The 19,015-nt window shown below is 41.0% G+C and overlaps 1 protein-coding gene across 4 annotated transcripts in view; it reads right to left on the bottom strand.

The window, feature by feature from the left end:
• Pka-R1 (protein kinase, cAMP-dependent, regulatory subunit type 1) overlaps positions 1-19,015 on the bottom strand; it is a 178,510-nt gene that overhangs the window by 32,225 nt on the left and 127,270 nt on the right. The window contains exons 1-2 of one of the 4 annotated variants that reach the window (XM_067087372.1): positions 15,786-15,885; positions 1,536-1,585 (exon numbers count right to left, since the gene is read on the bottom strand). The exons of the other annotated variants lie outside the window; for them this stretch is intronic. Of the exons in view, the coding sequence (XP_066943473.1) occupies positions 1,536-1,565 (30 nt within the window). The 5' untranslated portion in view covers positions 1,566-1,585; positions 15,786-15,885. Of the gene's footprint in view, positions 1-1,535; positions 1,586-15,785; positions 15,886-19,015 lie in introns of those variants that run through there. 4 annotated transcript variants of the gene reach the window in all.

Raw genomic sequence — 19,015 nt, 5'->3', positions numbered from 1 at the left:
TATGTATGGAAACTGTGCGTAGGACTTCGACTTGTTAATCCTGGAGCGCCACATGTTAATTTCCATTTCTCCAGTAGGTATACCGCTAGATTTCCCAAAACCTAATCGCTGGCGCCAGACGCGAGGCCTGAATTTGGTCAAACTTCCTAGATATCCTTGGTTTAGGTACATAATAAATATAGAGAAATCAAGGTGCTTTGAAGCGGTATTGCAGGCTTTCTTGAAGCCATGAGCGTAAACATCAACAACACTACCTGGAAGAACATTCCACATCTTCAGAGCAAAGAAATAAAAAAAAACTTTTGGTACTACGGAAAAGAATAAACATTTCTCTGCTGAACCGAGGTTCCCGAAACAGTGTCTACCACCCTAAGACCCCAAGAGACTGTTGAAAATGAGGCAGAACAGTATTGAAATGAAAACACAAGTGCCAAAACGGAACGAAAGTGTGTACTTGAATGTTACCAAAAACCAAGGAACTTCAGACACCTGACAACGTACGGCCACCGTACACAAGGTTGGAGTGTAAGGGGGTATATGAAATATAAAATAAACCAGCTGCTGTGTTTAAGAAACTCATACCTGTTGAGCTCATTTTGCACCAACTGTTGTATTTCAAGAAACCGAAACCACGTCAGTCCCTATCGTGGCCATAGTAACTTTGACCCACTTTCCAGATGACCATAAGCACCCTTAGCATTCACATGTCCATGAAAAATCACAATTTGTGAAAGTAAATTGTATTTTTCCTAATTACACAAACCATCGGTCCTTTACCTCAGGAATGTAATGTAAAGGACCTCAGGTTTGTATAGTTAGGAAAAATAAAATTTTTGAAAGTAAATTGTATTTTTGCTAACTATACAAACCTGAGGTCCTTTACTTTAGGAATGTAATGTAAAGGACCTCAGGTTTGTATAGTTAGGAAAAATACAATTTTTGAAAGTAAATTGTATTTTTGCTAACTATACAAACCTGAGGTTCTTTACTTTAGGAATGTAATGTAAAGGACCTCAGGTTTGTATAGCTGGGAAAAATACAGTTTTTAAAAGTAAATTGTATTTTTCCTAATTATACAAACTATCGGTCTCGTGTCGGAACAAATGACACAATCAAACAATTATTGTAAAGGCTGCTTTATTCCCAACCACCATATTTTTCAGCACTTCCTACTTCGTTTAATACGAGGCTTTCTCTCTTCATAGCTGGGGAGTTCACGGTTTGCTGAGAAGTTAAGCCTAACTTTTCTCATCCCCAATCTTTCTGGCGTCCGTCAAGCCTGGGCTAGATAGGGACGTTACGGTAACCCGTTCTCTGCATCCCTCGGTCATCCTTCAACCCGTCCTAATCCGCCAGTCTCCACATCTCACCCACTCATGACCTGTTCCTCTTCCTCCAAAACAATCTGCGAAGCAATCTGCTCTCATCAGTGCAAGCCAACCGCGCCCCAGTCAAGGGGATTTCTCGCCCTTAATTCCATCGACGAAGAACCCGAATTCGAGAGCGCCAAGAGAGGTCTTATCGCTAACACTTACCCTTGAAGAACACACGACTGATACTCCCATAACGTGCTTAAGTGTCTTACCTGGAATGAAGAGGAGAGAATGTTAGAATTTTGTTAGGAAAAATCAGTAATGCAGAACAGGGACTAAAACTCCAACAAGTAAATATACCACCAAAACTTAGCATAACAATTTTATTATATTAATATATATTAGGGTATTATGCAGGACGCTTTCCCTTTGCATTTAGACGGTGCTTCAGTCTACCAGTTCTAAATACAAACTCTCTCTCTCCTAAGTCTCTTGTAATATTCGAAATTTATAACGAACTCCTTCAAGCTTTCTTTCAAGAGTCCTTCATTTCATATTGTATTATCACTTATATCTTCCAACCCTCCCGGATTTTCAATATGTGAAGATTCTCCAGTAAAACAGCACCGCTGTCTCATTTGTAGATGGCTCTGGGGGTCATCGAAAAGCATCAAGAGACTGACCGGCACGCAATCTGCAACAGTTCGAGCATTCTCAAACCAACTCAACACTGATCACGCTTGTGTTTAACAATGTCATAATCACTACGTTAATGCGGCTAAAACACACGTAAGTTAAACTCTAACATACAAAGGTATCTTCATAATGCTTATCCCAGTTTTGCTAGAGAGAGAGAGAGAGAGAGAGAGAGAGAGAGAGAGAGAGAGAGAGAGAGAGAGAGAGAGAGAGAGAGAGAAGACGAAACATATTTAAGTCACTTATAAGGAATCTGGGTTTGTATGTACGTGTATTCGCGTGCATATCGCATTAAAAATTCCAAACCATGGATATTTCAAAAATATGTGGTTCCCACATCGCCCAACACACTTTGGTCAGCAACACGAGGTCAAATCCCAATGCGGCGAAAACTCAGGTCACCTTGCAGAGATACAAGTGACCTGACATTGACCTAGAGCTGGCAATGAAGAGGAGGAGGAGGAGGAGGAGGAGGAGGAGGAGGAGGAGGAGGAAGGGGGTGGTGGCGGTCGAAGAAGAGAAGAGAAGAGCGGCAGTTGAGGAAGGGTGAGATGAGGGGAAAAGGGCGCGAGGGGAGGGGGTTAGAACTGGGGTGTGTCTGCCCCCCTCGTATGACGTCACAATCAATAGCTCCTCCTCTGGCCCCGCCCTAAACTGCGCGCCCACGGGAAAGCAACACCAACATCCCATCTCGATGAATGAGCAGCACACGTGCTCTCTCTCTCTCTCTCTCTCTCTCTCTCTCTCTCTCTCTCTCTCTCTCTCTCATATGCTAAAACGAAGCCTTAAAAAAAATGGAAAGCTGGCTTTATCTTTTCCTCTCATCAGGAACTTCACGACAACTTCCTCGAGCAACAGCAGAAAGCTTCATTTGCCTAAAGCTCACTCACTGCACTGCAGTCCAGAGCCCTCTAGAAAAGGAGACTGAAGCGTGGAACTGACAAGCGGCAAAAACGGCAATTCCATCTGTTCTTCCGACAGCATTGTTTCCACTGCCATTACGATCTTCTTCCCTGGCAAGGTAATACCTCAGAGGAAAGCAGCCGAGTGAATGTGGAGACAATTGTAACTACATTCTGAAAAGCCTTGCGAGATGTTGATACAAATTGGAGCGCGGAAAACAAATTCATGTGGTTGCAACCTGAAGGAAAGTGAAATGGAACGTTTTCAAACAGTCAAATGTTTACGAGAGAGAGAGAGAGAGAGAGAGAGAGAGAGAGAGAGAGAGAGAGAGAGAGAGTACCTCAACAACAAATGCTGAATAGTTGGTAGTGATCTATTTACAAAAGCATAGCAAACAGCGATCAGATATCTCGCATATTAGTTTCTTTTAAAAGTTTAATTACACAACAATATATATATATATATATATATATATATATATATATATATATATATATATATATATATATATATATATATATATGTATGTATGTATATGTATATATTATATCTCGACGATTCCAAAGCAGAGAACAATTTCAACTCGACCTGGCGACTTGTATCCACTCCCGAAGCCAGTTCTGACATCATTCCTCTGGGTACCAGTTGGCAATATTGTCCAAAACCACACAAACATAGGATCTCGAAAAAGAAATCCCTACCCTCGGTGTCAACCTGACAATACAGAAAATGAATTTTTCTCTTTTTTCACGTTTTGTGCCTGGACAGGTTTCTGAGGAAGGCCTGACTATTAAGTACTAAAGGTATTTGATAATCACAGGCATCAGAAATATTTCACTGAAAGAATTCGTTTGCACAGATTACGGGAGGAAAGTCACTTGTCTCCTAGCAACTGAATTTATCATCCCAGAACAATGACACTGACCTGACTCGCCAGTCATACTTACCGGCACTGAAAGCTCTCCGACAGACACCAGCGCCGTTATAAACAATGCCCAATTTCCTGACCTCTCGGCCGTCCTGGACCTTAAGTCCCTTTTCGGTTTAATCCTTCTCGTATGATCTCTCATAAATTGTAAAGCTTTTTTTCATCTCTACGCTCAAATTCTCACCAAATCACCCTCTTTACTTTACTTATTACCATTATTAAGCACCCAATTTCAGGCATAATTTTTAAAATAAAATAAAATTACATAGGTACGATACCTACATATCAAACGTGTTTCTTTACAACTACAGAAATGCTGGAACCCACACAGTAGTACCTACAGTTTGAAACAGGCGTGATGCACATATTATACTCTTGAGGTATTTACCGCTGTAAATAACGAGAGAGAGAGAGAGAGAGAGAGAGAGAGAGAGAGAGAGAGAGAGAGAGAGACCAGCACCTCTTTACAACTACAGCAGTACTGCAATCCAAACAGTAGTACCTACAGTTTGAAACAGGCGTGGTGCACATATTATACTCTTGAGGTATGTACTGCTGTGAATAACGAGAGAGAGAGAGAGAGAGAGAGAGAGAGAGAGAGAGAGAGAGAGAGAGAGAGAGAGAGAGAGAGAGAGCGAGCGCAGCACCTTCCTGTACCATCCAAAAGTAACAAAAGGACTTTCAAGAATCGCCGCTTGACGTCCCATGCATTAAGACGCAAAAATCAAAAGCTTCGTTTACAGGACGAGAACAAAGCAGCTCGAGCGAGAGAACACGACCCAAGAAGCAGCGCCACCAGCTTCCGCTCGAGGAGGACGTAGGAATACCTCCGTCTCCTCATCCTCCTACTCCTCCTCCTCCTCCACCCAAAACACAGTCCCACTTTTCAGCAATACTCCCCCCCCCCACCAACTACTCACCCCATGGCTTCCGGTCCCAGGTCTCTCAAACGCCCCTGAAAAGAGAAGAGTGGTCCAGGGGTGGGCATGGGGTGGACAGGGTATGGTTGGGGGCATGGGAGACCCCACAGTGGAGAAGGGACGGGCCCTGTTTGGTGGAAGGAGTCCGAGGGGTTTTCCTTCCGTCCTCATGACGTCACTCGCGGAATGACGTCATCAGGGGCCTCCAAAGTTCTCTCTCTCTCTCTCTCTCTCTCTCTCTCTCTCCATAACTCAACAACGAGGAAAGGCTCCTATGATTTGAGAGCGGATATGTGCACTAGTCAACTCCCAATTTCATGCCCAGCAATGGAAAATTTTCAGTGGAAAGAACGTATGTTCAAAGGTCTTTAGAACAATCGGCAGAAGAAGTAAAACTGCCTTCAGATTCAAACCATGTTGCAAGCTTACAGTACATACTTGCAGAGATATGTATTCCATCGACCAGATCAATATCTGGAATAGCTTCCAATATAATCACGAACTATGAATTGCATTTTTAAACTTGTCATTATCAAGAGAATATTACCACGATTCATGGAGAGAGAGAGAGAGAGAGAGAGAGAGAGAGAGAGAGAGAGAGAGAGAGAGAGAGAGAGAATTGAAATTTACAACCACCTAGATATTCAACTGTACAAAACCATGAGTACACAAAATTACCTTTTCTACGATCGCTAGAATCTCCACAGTACAGAAATTACCTTTCTGCGGTCGCTAGAATCTCCCAAGTCCGGAATTGTCAGGAAGAATGTCCTATGCAAGAAGTCAGGATTAAAGAGACGAAGAGGAACCCCATTTGAAAAAAAAAAATAATAAAATGAAAACTCATTCGGTTTAACAAAGGCCACAGCGATTGAGGCTTAAAAAACGCCAAGATTATTCCCCATACACCCTCCTACTGCAGATTCAATTACCATCCGGCACAAAAACTCACAGAACACCAGCTACTCCATACAAGGATCATCGGCAGTGCGTCGGACCCCTTTACAAACAGGGCGCCCCCTGACCTAATAGCTTATTCGCTCTCTCTCTCTCTCTCTCTGCCTGGATTTTAAAATTTCCTCCGTTCCAGTATCTCTCTCTAACTCCGTTGATTCTGCACTTTCTAGATCTCCTTCGACCTCCCAACATACCCAAATTGTACACTTGTCGCCAATCTTTCATCTTTCACTCGATCCACAGGACCACTCACAATTCAAGTCCCGTCTTACTCGACACAGACTTAGCCACACATCACTCCCTTTAAACTAAAATGGTTCGACAATCTCTTAGGTATTGCAGCTTTGACACCCCCACACATCATTTACTCAGTCAAATCGCTAGCATACACCCAGCTAACTTTTTGCATCCGTTATATAACTGACCTGTTCTCATCCTACCAAGGGCCGTTACTGAATTTATAAACTTGACTCTTCTTTACGTTAAGTTCCATCTTTGTCACTTCGTCCACCACTTTCAAATTCATTCATTGGTTTCTCCGTTTTGTGTTCTGTGACCGTATCTTCTTCTGATCCCATAATGATTTCGAGAAATAACAAGACTGAACTTTAGTATACTAAAACTACGAAATCAATGGACGTGAAGATGTTCATATGCTGATCCGAGAATAAAACCGACCTGTCACGGCAACGCATAAACCAAAATACACCCCTCCATAATCTGAATACTCGTAACAAATACCTATCAACTATCTCAATCAAGTATACCAAGCCAGTATCCACCCTAATATCTCCAATCACTTCAGTCAGTCTCTACGGTGAATGATAGATAATCGCTCACAAATAATTGGAATACTGGCTGTCTCTGCTCTCGAAGGCAAATGAACTCGTACGAATCAAAAGGGGGGGGGAAATAAGCCCCTTCCTTCCTTCCTTCCGAACTCCGACGGAATATTGTTCCATCTCTGTCGTTCCACCAAGAGCTGAATCGGACAACGTGATATCAGGGAAATGACAAAATATATTAGAGAAGCCTATTAATCTCGAGGGCCCCTATGTCGAGAAGTGAACAGTCCTCCAGGCGCCGTCAATCAACGTTGCTGGGTCGAGTGAGGAGCAGCTCAAGGTCGAGATTCCCTCATTAAAAATCCGGTCGAAAAATATGTGTAGTGCTTTCCCGGACGAGTCTCCAAAATCCCTTTTACAGTGAGCTCACTTTGAAAACGCCTCGAGTGGGTCAAATGGCGCTTGAAGAGATCATCTGCAGAGATACGATCCTGATGGTAAATTTATTACGGGGAAAATCATACGTTTTATAGGCTGTTGTGGATGTCAAGTAGCACACGGTGAATGTCTGTATCTATTTATTTGTGAATGTTCCTTTTCCTTCCAGAGCTTCCTATGATTTTAATCTTCTAACTGCGTTTGTTTTCAGAGCCAATACTATCCTCTTTAAGAAGGGCAGTTCGGGGTGATTCCGACCTCCTTCTGGTAAGAACTGCTCTGCACTGCAAATGAAGTTAACAATACGGTCAGTGATATTATTAAACCTTAATATTTCATCTGGAACCCAACGTTTCTCCATGCAACTAAACGCGTTTAAGGTTGGATTTAAAAACTTACAAACTAAATCGAAGTTAAGTAGAAGGGTGAAAAACGGCAGTTTTAACTTTTGAGATTAATGTGATCTTAACACTTGAATGATATTCGGCGAATTACACGATAAAATGGATACGTGACATAAGTAAATAGCCAATTTACTAGCCAATCAGCTCTTCTCGAGCAAGTACCACGGAGAACTTTAAAAAGATTTTAATTCCGAGGAAACGACCGAGAACGTTCTAACTCCTTCCAGGAAATCGACGATCTTATTAATATTCCTACGGTGACAAGCTGGTTACAAAAGCAATAAAAAAAAAAAGCTTTCCGATCAGCTTTTTCAGCTTTGACTAACAGTGCGTAAATTAACTTCAAAATGGGTAATTTTCAAGCTAATACAATTTTCTTCACTTTTTCTCAGAGGTATGTAACACAATTTCCACTTACGCAAAAATACTCATTGAAAATGATCTTAAAACAAAAAGAACTGCGGAAAATGAAAAAAAATATATGTATACCATAATTACACGCAACTGAATATCTAACTGCAGATATATATATATATATATATATATATATATATATATATATATATATATATATATATATATATATATATATATATATATATATATATATATATATATATAATATATATATAAATTCTCTTCCAACTTGTCTGATCTTCCGTTCGAGCGTAGGCGCTGAGAGAGGAAGCTAATGATCTGACCGACTGAAAAAAAAAAAAACCTTGTTAAACAAATGAGTTTACAAGCTTGTAAGGAGCAATGCTATAAATAAAATACTGAAGATGCATTAGTCAATTTCAGTTGCCTTATTTTAAAATACAGAAAATGAACCAAAAAGATAAAACCTACACTGCTGTACGAAGTTAACTGTCGCTGGTATACTGGAAACTCTCTTGAAAAAAAAATTTGTAAACTTCTGTGGAAAGTTAAACCATATTTTACCCATATAAACCTGCAAACAATAGCATTTCCATTTTGCTCCAGCACAATAACTATGAAGCTTAATAATGATTTTACACAAGCGGCCGAGGAAAATGGTAAATAAAAAGAATGATCTATGAATATGAGTAGAGAACATACGCTATAGTTCATCAGAATCTGACTGCACGAAGAAGTGAACCTATTGTAAAACACGTGTAACCACTGATTGAATGATAAAATAAGACATTACACTTGTAACCACTGATTGAATGATAAAATAAGACATTACACGTGTAACCACTGATTGAATGATAACATAAGACATTACACGTGTAACCATGGACTGAATAATAAAATAAGACATTACACGTGTAACCATTGATTGAATGATAAAATAAGACATTACAAGTGTAACCACTGATTGAAAGATAAAATAAGACATTACACGTGTAACCACTGACTGAATGATAAAATAAGACATTACATGTGTAACCATTGACTGAATGATAACATAAGGCATTACACGTGTAACCACTGACTGAATGACAAACTAAGACATTACACTTGTAACCACTGATTGAATGACAAACTAAGACACTACACTTGTAACCACTGACTGAATGATAAAATAAGACATTACACTTGTAACCACTGATTGAATGATAAAATAAGACAATACACTAACCACTGTATGACATAAGTAAATCGCCCACCCTCCCGAAAACCCAACCTATCGAGAGATCTTCGTCATTCTATCCCAGACCCTTCTCAACTCCTCCATACAATTATCAGGCAACAATCGCAGCCATAAAAAATGAAGTCACTGACGTTTCGCAAAATCAATAAACAACGATAAAACGTTTCGTATCTGTAAGACTTTACTGCAATCTAATTCTTGCAGAAGTTTTAAGAAACCTGGAATTAACGCCAACTGGAGCCGCTGTAGGTAAATGCAGGTGAATTTCTGGGGTAAAAGATTTATTGGATAAAATGGCGTCTCACACACGCGCATACAGAGATTCAACAGAGAAAAGGCTCAATCAGGAAATAAAAAAAAATAAAAAAAACGGGAATAGCGAACTTCCCTGATATAAAGGTTAGTCTAAAAGACCAAGGAACACTGGCAACATTTTAAAAAGTACTCATATGGAATATAAAACGTTTTCAGAATTCTACGAAAAGCGGTCTAGATGCACAGGAAAGAAAAAATCACGAGTGGGGTAGAGCCTGAGAGTGTAACCACCACAGCATTTTGAGAGAGAGAGAGAGAGAGAGAGAGAGAGAGAGAGAGAGAGAGAGAGAGAGAGAGGAAGCCAGACAATTCCTACGTACTCAAACGCCCCGTCAAAAGGGCTTGACTGCATTTATTCACATTACACGAGAATAAAATCTCAAAACACACTCGCTACGAAAACATAACCAAAGAAAGAGTGATATTCTCTCTCTCTCTCTCTCTCTCTCTCTCTCTCTCTCTCTCTCTCTCACACCCACCTTGTGGCAAAAGTCACGTCTAAAGATACGAAGGTAGACGACAGCCGAGATCATTAGAAACCAATTCACTGACAGAAAAACTAACGCCTACCACGAACAAAACGAAAGCTTGAAAATGAAATAAATGGAAGCACGCCAAACGAATGAATGACTGCAACATTTTGAGAAAGAGAGGAGATGCTTCTATAAAGAGAGAGAGAGAGAGAGAGAGAGAGAGAGAGAGAGAGAGAGAGAGAGCAAAGAAAGGGAGGGGTGAATCATGATGGAAAGAGAGGTTTGGGGGAAAGAGGAACCCCCCCACCTAACAGGTGTCCCCCGGGCCAGGATACCATACCACTCTGTCTTAAAGATGCAGTACCATACCAAACAGCCTCCTGCCCAACATATATATACACACAAACTCACGCTAATTCATTCGGGTGGAGACACTTCCCTTTCATGGGCGATCTCCTCTGATATCCTCCGGCCCTGGAACTATGTCGCAGCCAAAAAAAAAAATTCACACAGACACCTTAAGTTGCTGATAATGATATTACCTACGTTTGGGTGAGGATCGGACGTCATTTATGAGGGAATTGCGTAGTCCTAAACAGATACGGCAGAGAGAGAGAGAGAGAGAGAGAGAGAGAGAGAGAGAGAGAGAGAGAGAGAGAGAGAGAGAGAGAGAATTTGCACAGTAGGGGATTTTGAATGGGATTCATTAATTGAGTCAATGCCACACATCATAATGACGGAGATGATTAGGGGGCAGGGGAGGGAGAAAGGGAGGGGGAGGGGGAGGGGGAAGGGGAGGGGACGCAAAAGCGTAGGATGACTGAGAACCATTCTTCACTCCTCCTCAACCGGACCATTCCGAACAAATCAATGGATTTTATAATTAATGGTAATGGGCTTCGTCGGCCTCTAATCAAATCCCGAGAAAAATCACCCGGCGAAAGTAACTAATCGTCTTCTTTAGGTTCTGACGAAAAGTTTTCTACCTATGAAGGCGCAGGCTATAAGCCTGAGGAATCGGCAAACTCTCAATCTCTCTTCTCATTAAACTGATGGCCGCCGTCTGCTGAATGGACCCCCAATTGAGATTCATTAACAGTAACAGAGGCTATTCATTCAAATTTGATTTCAAGACGACAATCTTCCAGCCTTTTTCGTCTTGACTACTGTAGCAGTTGCAGTTTTTGTAGTCATAATTTTCCAAGTATCCAAAACCGTTTCGTAAAACTGGGCACAACTGTATAAAAAACAAAACTGATTTAGCTCCCTTTAAAGACCTGTAGCACAGGTTCCTCACTGACAAGCAGGGCCCGTGCCTCTCTGAAGAACACGATTCTCCTAAAAAAACAATCAAGAAAAAGAATCCAACCAAAATATCAACGGTTTTGTTATTCTACCACCTATCCTAAAGTGAGTTCGGGAGCCTGCTTTGCGAGGGCCGTTTGAACACCTGATCTGTACAGAATGCACTGGTTCTTTGGAAAGATGATCTCCAAAATTTGCACCAACTTACTGCTGACTTCGTTTATTTGAGTTTCGGATTTATAACAATAGAAAAGGACACATGGACACATTCGCCTCAGCAAAACCATGCTAAATGTAAAACCAGTTACCCACTTACATTAAAACAACCCTTCACAAAACAACACCAAAACGAAAACCCTTATAGCATTTGTAGGATTGAAATGAAATTTTTTTTTTTAAATATTACTTATTCTGAATTTTAATATACCTTTTTAGTGTGGAAGCATGAGTAAATGTATTTATTGTGTGTATTTGTTACAGTACGAGAACATGTGCCTTTGTGCAGTTTTTAACTTCATTTTAATTAATCATCGTACTGAATGACCTCTTGGGTCCCAGTGCTTGGCCTCAGGCCTAGACCTGGTATTGTAATCTAATCCTTCGGGCCAGCCCTATGAGGGCTGAAAGTCAGATCAGTGGTCCGGTTAAACTACTTTAATACTACTACAGCCACCGTATTCTTCCACTGCTTTTGTTTTCTCCACTGCAGGAAACGATGATTAATCGTGTAAGAGGATTCTTCCCAAACAAAGAAACAAAAAAATAAATAAATAAAATAAAAGGTCTAAATAGCGAAAACAGAGAAAAGGCTTTGTACGCCACTGCAATGAAAATCTGGGTAACCTTCAGGCATAAATACGATAAAAGCACAAGTCAAACAACTAAACTCGCGTAGCAGCACTTTCGGGAAGCTTTGTTCTAAACTCCTTTGTCCTTTCAAACACACAACTAAATTGGCTTAGCAATGGTTCTGTTGATGTCAGATTATTACTCAAACTGTCTCATTCTGACGACCAGACGGAAGGTTTCATTCATGAGAGAGAGAGAGAGAGACTCTTTCAATTTGCATCTAGCAACAATTTTAATCCACTTTAGAGCTTTACAAACAGCAGGAAGGAGAGAGAGAGAGAGAGAGAGAGAGAGAGAGAGAGAGAGAGAGAGAGAGAGAGAGAGAGAATTTCAAATTGCATCTGCTAGTCAGATTTTCACTTATCTGAGCTTTGCAAAACAATTTCAAATTGCATCTGCTAGCCAGTCAGAAGATTTTACAAACAGCAGGAAGAGAGAGAGAGAGAGAGAGAGAGAGAGAGAGAGAGAGAGAGAGAGAGAGAGAGAGAGAGAGAGACTTTCAATCTGCATCCAGCAACGATTTTAATCCACTTTAGAGCTCTGCAAACGTCTACAGAGAGAGAGAGAGAGAGAGAGTGTGTGGGGGGTGGGTGTTCGGACAAGGGGCCCCTCCACTCCACCAGAGACCATAACGCAAGAGATAATGAAGAGGCAGTGGTAATGAAGGGTGGTCCTCATCAACCTCCTCCTGCCTATTTTCTAAGGTTTAAGAACCTAAGGTTTAAGAAGAACGGGCTGTCGTGGAAGAAAAAGCTTAAGACACCTAATTACTTTCCAAGACTCGAAAGTCACAAAGGGGCTCCAGAGCTTTCTAAAGTGACTGCTCTCTCTTCTGAGGTTTTCCCTTTCATCAAGACGAATATTGGTGGGGATAAGCCAGTACGTGACAAGGGTTCCCGCAATCACCCGACCTGAACTGTAGTAATTGGCAGGCTTCTGGTTTGCGGAATTGATGCTTCTTCGATATTCCGTCTTGCTGAACAAGTTTGTTTGTGCCAGTGTCATATTTTCACTTCAAGGCACCCACACATATTAACTGACTGGGTGACTTACGAAATTAATGTGTGTATATTTATACATATAAATTTCTGACTCACATCAGGATCGAACCCAGGTCTTTCAATTGAAAGGCAAGGGCGCTGTCCACTAGCCCATACAAGTCATAATAAGAGCTGGAACCTGATTGCCACTGCACCCAAGGAATTGCCTGGGCAAGCTAACTGCTTGCACACCAGGGGAAAACACGCTGGTATGCAAGAAGGAATTACCTGGACAAGCAAAGTGCTTGCATACCAGGGGAAAACACGCTGGTATGCAAGCAGTTAGCTTGCCCAGGTAATTCCTTGGGTGCAATGGCACTCAGGTTCCAGAAATTTATTTAAGTTCCACACGTGATAGTGTGTTGATTATTTCTATCATGTTCACTCAGAAGGGATAATTGTATGTATGTGTGTGTGTGTATATATATATATATATATATATATATATATATATATACACATATACACATATATATATACACACAATATATATATATATATAATATATATATATATATATATATATATATATATATATATATATATATATATATATATATATATATATATAATGTCACTGTAGACGGTGACGCCAACTGTCACCGTTCCTATTTTCTTTACGTCAATATACACAGCATGTTCAAGAGAAAATATTAATGTTATTTTTATAAATAAACTTGAATACCTTCTACAAGTTAAGAAAAGTACGTAATTACGCGCAGGCCTTCATCAACGTCATTAAAGTTATTATTGAGTAAATTTTTAACCTGAGGCCAATGTTGTAAGGAAAGAGAAGTTAAAAAGTTACATTTCTTTAGAACTTGGAGCGATCTATCAATCGACCTGCCCTCAACCCACAAAAGACCAGTTCCCCCAAAAAATAAGGAAAGGCAATACATAACCACCTTGTCGGATGTCATAAAACTTTAGGGAGAGGAGGAAGGAGAAGAAAAGGGAATATTAGGAAGACTACAAGATCACTTTCTTCAGCAATTCGGTTTCATCTCCTGAAGGTCTTCTTCTTCTTCTTTCTCCTCTTCTTCCGTCTGTACCAGACGACGGTGTTGCCCTCTGTTGTGCATCTCAAGCTCCCCAATTTTAACTTTCCTCCGAGCGTCCTTCACGCTGAAATTATCAACTTTCCTCCGCGTTCTTATTACACTTCGGATTTCTCGACAGTATTGCGATTTCCTGGTCGTGACTTTTACTTGGATTTTTTTTTTTATCTTCATTGACATTGAATGGATGACGGTTCACCAAATTTTGCTTTTGCATTTCCTTGCAAAACAATTTCCAAGGCGCTGAATCTAGACCAAGGCAACTTGAAAAGCATTAGGCCCCTGTCTTTAAGAAATACTCGATCACAGGGACGCAGTTTTGTTTATTAAATAACCGACCTGAATAATTACGGGAAAAAATTGATTTTTAGTTTCTGAGAAACCACTACTCCTATCCTATAATAATAATAATAATAATAATAATAATAATAATAATAATAATAATAATAATAATAATAATAATAATAATAATTTCCTAAAGAGCAGACCGAAAAATCACGGGTTGTTAAGTTCCTCAGCTCCGCCATAAAAAGACCCCGATAAAAGATTTATTCATAGAAAACCACTGGCGGTGTATTCTGCAGTAAAACCTTTTACGAAAGCTCGGAAGACCTTCATCAAAGAACCTCACAGAGAGAGAGAGAGAGAGAGAGAGAGAGAGAGAGAGAGAGAGAGAGAGAGAGAGATCTGTTACCCATGTCACTGAATCACTTGTCATGTGTTGCAATTTATTACAAAGGCTTCATACAGTCTCCAAAGACTATAGAGTCCACCATTCAAAATGCTATTAATGCAAATCAAGACAGAACCTCTCTCTCTCTCTCTCTCTCTTCCTTTTCCTCGTAGTAAAAAGTTCGCTCCAAAACCGTCAATTTCTGGATTCGATCACGGACGACAGGGAAGCGACCTGGTCCCATTCCCATGAATTAAAGCGCTTGCATGACGTCAGCATCCCCCGCACGGGCTTAAGCTACCGCCTACAGCGTACTCAACTGAAGCTTGTGTGAAGTTCCCATCCTTTCGGCCTCAGCTGCACCGCTTTCAAACTTTTCCTTTTCATCCGTTCCCTTGGGTCTTGGCTCCCCTTGTTCTGCCACTTCTTTGACTTGCTCCATGTTCACCCCCTATTTTCCAAACAAGCCCCTGGGGGCATCCTAGTAGAGTCAAGAGGTGAGTTACACTGGATTTTTTAAAGCACTTAGTAAATACTACTGCTGCTGCTAATAATAATAATAATAATAATAATAATAATAATAATAATAATAACTACATTATTTAGCTACTGGTAGTAAACCTACGCGTTGCAGATGAGAGAGAGAGAGAGAGAGAGAGCTCACAGAACTAAACAAATGCCCAGCCTCATACCCACTACCATAAAAATAAGCGTCAGTGCCCAACTACGGCCGTGCCTAATGCCGGTAAGATACTGGGGGAATAACAAGCGGCGCCTCCCACGTGACCAGAAGTGGTTATCACCAAAACGCATCAAAACAAAGTCCTTCAGGAGGCTTTGTGCACTGCTCGATCACAGGCAGTTACGGAAAGTCAATATATATATATATATATATATATATATATATATATATATATATATATATATATATATATATATATATATATAAAACAAAGTTACCAGAACGAATTTCCCTTGCAACGAAAGCTTTTACAAGGACGACGAACTAACGGAAAGCGAAAACCCTTTACGTAAAATGTCATACATTTGTAGATGCAGAAGGCGAATGAAAGGCGGTGGAAGCTATTAATATACAAGCTGTTTACGTACATCTGTGCTTTGCTGAGAACTGAAAGGGTAAGACACGCTTCAAGATTTGTACACTCCTCTTATCGACCTCCTGTCCTCTACCAGTTTTCAGATGGTTCTGTTATCTGGAAAGAATGGAGGAGAACAGTGGGTTGATCAGAAGAGTATACAAATCTGAAGCGTTGTGAGGAAGACAAAGAAAAGTGGTACTCCTGACTCAACAGTCAGGAAGCAAGAGAGTGCGTGCAATGGGAAAGTGAACAATGCCGGGTGTAAGGGCTGACGCGCTGATGGTGAGCCTTCTAGGCAAGAGTATGAAGCAGTTGCCGCGGAAGTTTTTCATCCATATATATATATATATATATATATATATATATATATATATATATATATATATATATATATATATATATATATATATATATAATCTCAAAATTAATTATCTCATAAAACGTATAGCTATGTTTTCCATTTGCTTAATGGAATAAAGAACGTATTCGGCGGATTTCTGAAATGTTTCACGTAACTGCAAAAGAACGCAGCGGCCGCTGGAGCATTCATCTCTAGAAAGCCTATATTAACCAGATTGCCCGGTTCCCAGACTCTGTATCGCTGATTGCAAGTCCCTCCAATTGCCAAATAATTACGCTTTCACGTCTACGCGTCTTTTTACTCTCGCTTTTAGAATTACACCACCAAAAGATTCCTTTCCCCACCCGCAGGGGAAAGATGGGGTCTCTGATAGTATATTCCAAACCCCTCCACCCATTCTCCCCCGCAAAAGGGGGTGCTGTCAGGAGTCAATCAAGACTCGAAGAGGAGGAGGAGGAGGAGGAGGAGGAGGAGGAGGAGAAGGATTCGAGTAAAGTTCGTGTGAAGGAAAGAGGGTACAAGGGGAAGGTGGTGGCATTCGGCGTGACCATTATAATAATGGGCGTGGCGTTATGATTATGGTAATGGAGGTGGTTTAGGGCGTGGTCAGCAATGGATTCCGATCGGAAACGACTCTCAGGTAGAATGAAAGACTTTTCTCCCGCAGGTCTTCAACGCCATTGCGCGTCAATTGCAAGAACAGCTTGAGAAGCCATTATTGCGCGTCAATTGCAAGAGCAGCTTTAGAAGCCATTATTGCGCGTCAATTGGAAGAAGAGCTTCAGAAGCCATTGTGCGTCAATTGCAGGAACAGCTCCAGTAGCCACTGCGTGTCAATTGCAAGAATAGCTTCAGAAGCCATTGCGCGTCAATTGCAAGGACAGCTTCAGAAGCCATTGCACGTCAATTGCAAGAACAGCTTCAGAAACCACTGCGCGTCAATTGCAAATATAGCTACAGAAGCCAATGAGCGCCAATTGCAAGAACAGCTTCAGAAGCCACTGCGCGTCAATTGCAAGACTAGCTTTAAAGCCATTGCGCGTCAACTGCCAGAACAGCTTCAGAAACCACTGCGTGTCAATTGCAAGAATAGCTTCAGAAACTCGTTCCGTGCACATTAAAGCTTTCTGATACCCCTGGAGTGCGGAGGAACGAAAGGGCACTCAAGAAATTTTATGGGTCAAGAAAATGAAAAAAAAAAAAAAAAAGGAAAATCGGGCATACATTAAACATACGTGGAAACTGGCTTGCCAATAACACACACCCGACAGGGATTAAGAACGCAATTGAATAGCATACCTCTCACAACTAATTACTTATTCCATTAACACAACCTCCATGCTTAACTCAAACCACATTACCATATCAACAGCCGCAACAAGAATAACGCTTATAGAGATACTCGCCTCTCCACTTCGAAATTAACACTTGAACAAAAGAAACGAATATCAAAACGAAACACCGCTATGATACCTTCTGCTGCGACAATTTCATGACGATCCGCACTGCGGTGTAAGAATCGACGCTGGGAAATGAAATGTCTCCTGAAAGAGGGCGGCCCGGCAGAAAGGTTGAGAGGTTTTAAGATTATTCCTGTTACGATTCCATTGCGATACGCATTCACTCAGTCCCTCTGCACCAGTTTCCGGTAAACTGTAGATGACAATGACAGAACCGATGTGTGTCAATTTAATTTCTTTCTATCTTCATGTCAGAATAAAATAACAAAAATACATTCGACTCCTCCAGCTCTCAAAACAATAACAGCATTTGTGGGTTCCTTCCAGAACTGAATTACGTTCCCTCCGTAATTTCGTAGTTTCCATTCCTTTCCTCTGTATGGAATTACTATTATTATTTTTTTGTTTTGTTGAAACTAACAATGTCTGTACCATGATCCACAACGAATACCTTCTACGCACTGAACGTCCAGGAACACAAGAGATGAGGGCCCCTAAAAGAAGGCATTAAAAACTCAAGCTATTCAAGAACACATTCAAGTCAACGCCCTCCAAATCCCCCCAAACAACCAAACAATTGCCGTGATGGAAACTTATAAGCCAAATCCATCAATCAAAATATAATCAAGTTAAGGTGTAATAGAGAGCCATTAGCTTAATAGAGGAAGTGGCGTGGGTCATGGAAACGGGATGAAAAATAAAAAAAGCCCCTGGAAGAGCCCTCAATTAATGTCGCTGCATTCCAATAATCACTCACTTTTCATTAACTAATGAACCTGCGTGCTAACCACACCCTCGCCCGCTATGGGGAAACGGGGTTAAAGTTATTGTTGGCATCGAATAGGCGGACGACTCTGCCTGCTCCTTTATCTGGCACCGCGGACTCGTTCTCAGGGCTTTCGGCAGTGCCACCACCAGCACCACCTGTCACCCCACCGTCACTGCTACTGTGAACTATTCTCTCGCCAGCCATAGCTACCAGACATTGTTACCTGTCAAGTTGCTGTTCCCATGCACTTACCAACCAGGCAGTTGCTTTACTCGGCACCGTTACTTCTTCGTCTGCTACCGCCTGGAACGCTTTTATCCTAGCTATTGCGAACAGGCACTGTTACCAAATACGCCACTTTTACTTCATCAAGCATTGTCAATTTTTCAGATACTGCTACTACGTCAATTTCCTCAGAGCCACAGTTACCAGAGGAGCCCTAAACGCTAGGTACCTTTTCTACGTCAATATCCGTTACCTCTCGTCAGCCGCTTGTCTCAAATTGCATTCTTTTAACCTCACCAGGCAGTGTTATATCGCCAGTTCCAGCAGTGTTATCTTAATTAGCATCCTATTGTCTCTTCCGGCACTGTAATCTCCAATGTCATCCTATTACCCTAGAACTGTGTTAATCTTTAATAGCATCCTAT

This window comes from Macrobrachium rosenbergii, chromosome 43 (genome assembly GCF_040412425.1).
Source record: "Macrobrachium rosenbergii isolate ZJJX-2024 chromosome 43, ASM4041242v1, whole genome shotgun sequence".
In the NCBI taxonomy this organism is placed as follows: Eukaryota; Metazoa; Arthropoda; class Malacostraca; order Decapoda; family Palaemonidae; genus Macrobrachium; species Macrobrachium rosenbergii.
Note: the sequence above shows the minus strand (reverse complement) of the source record. Positions and strands in the feature narration are given on the sequence as shown.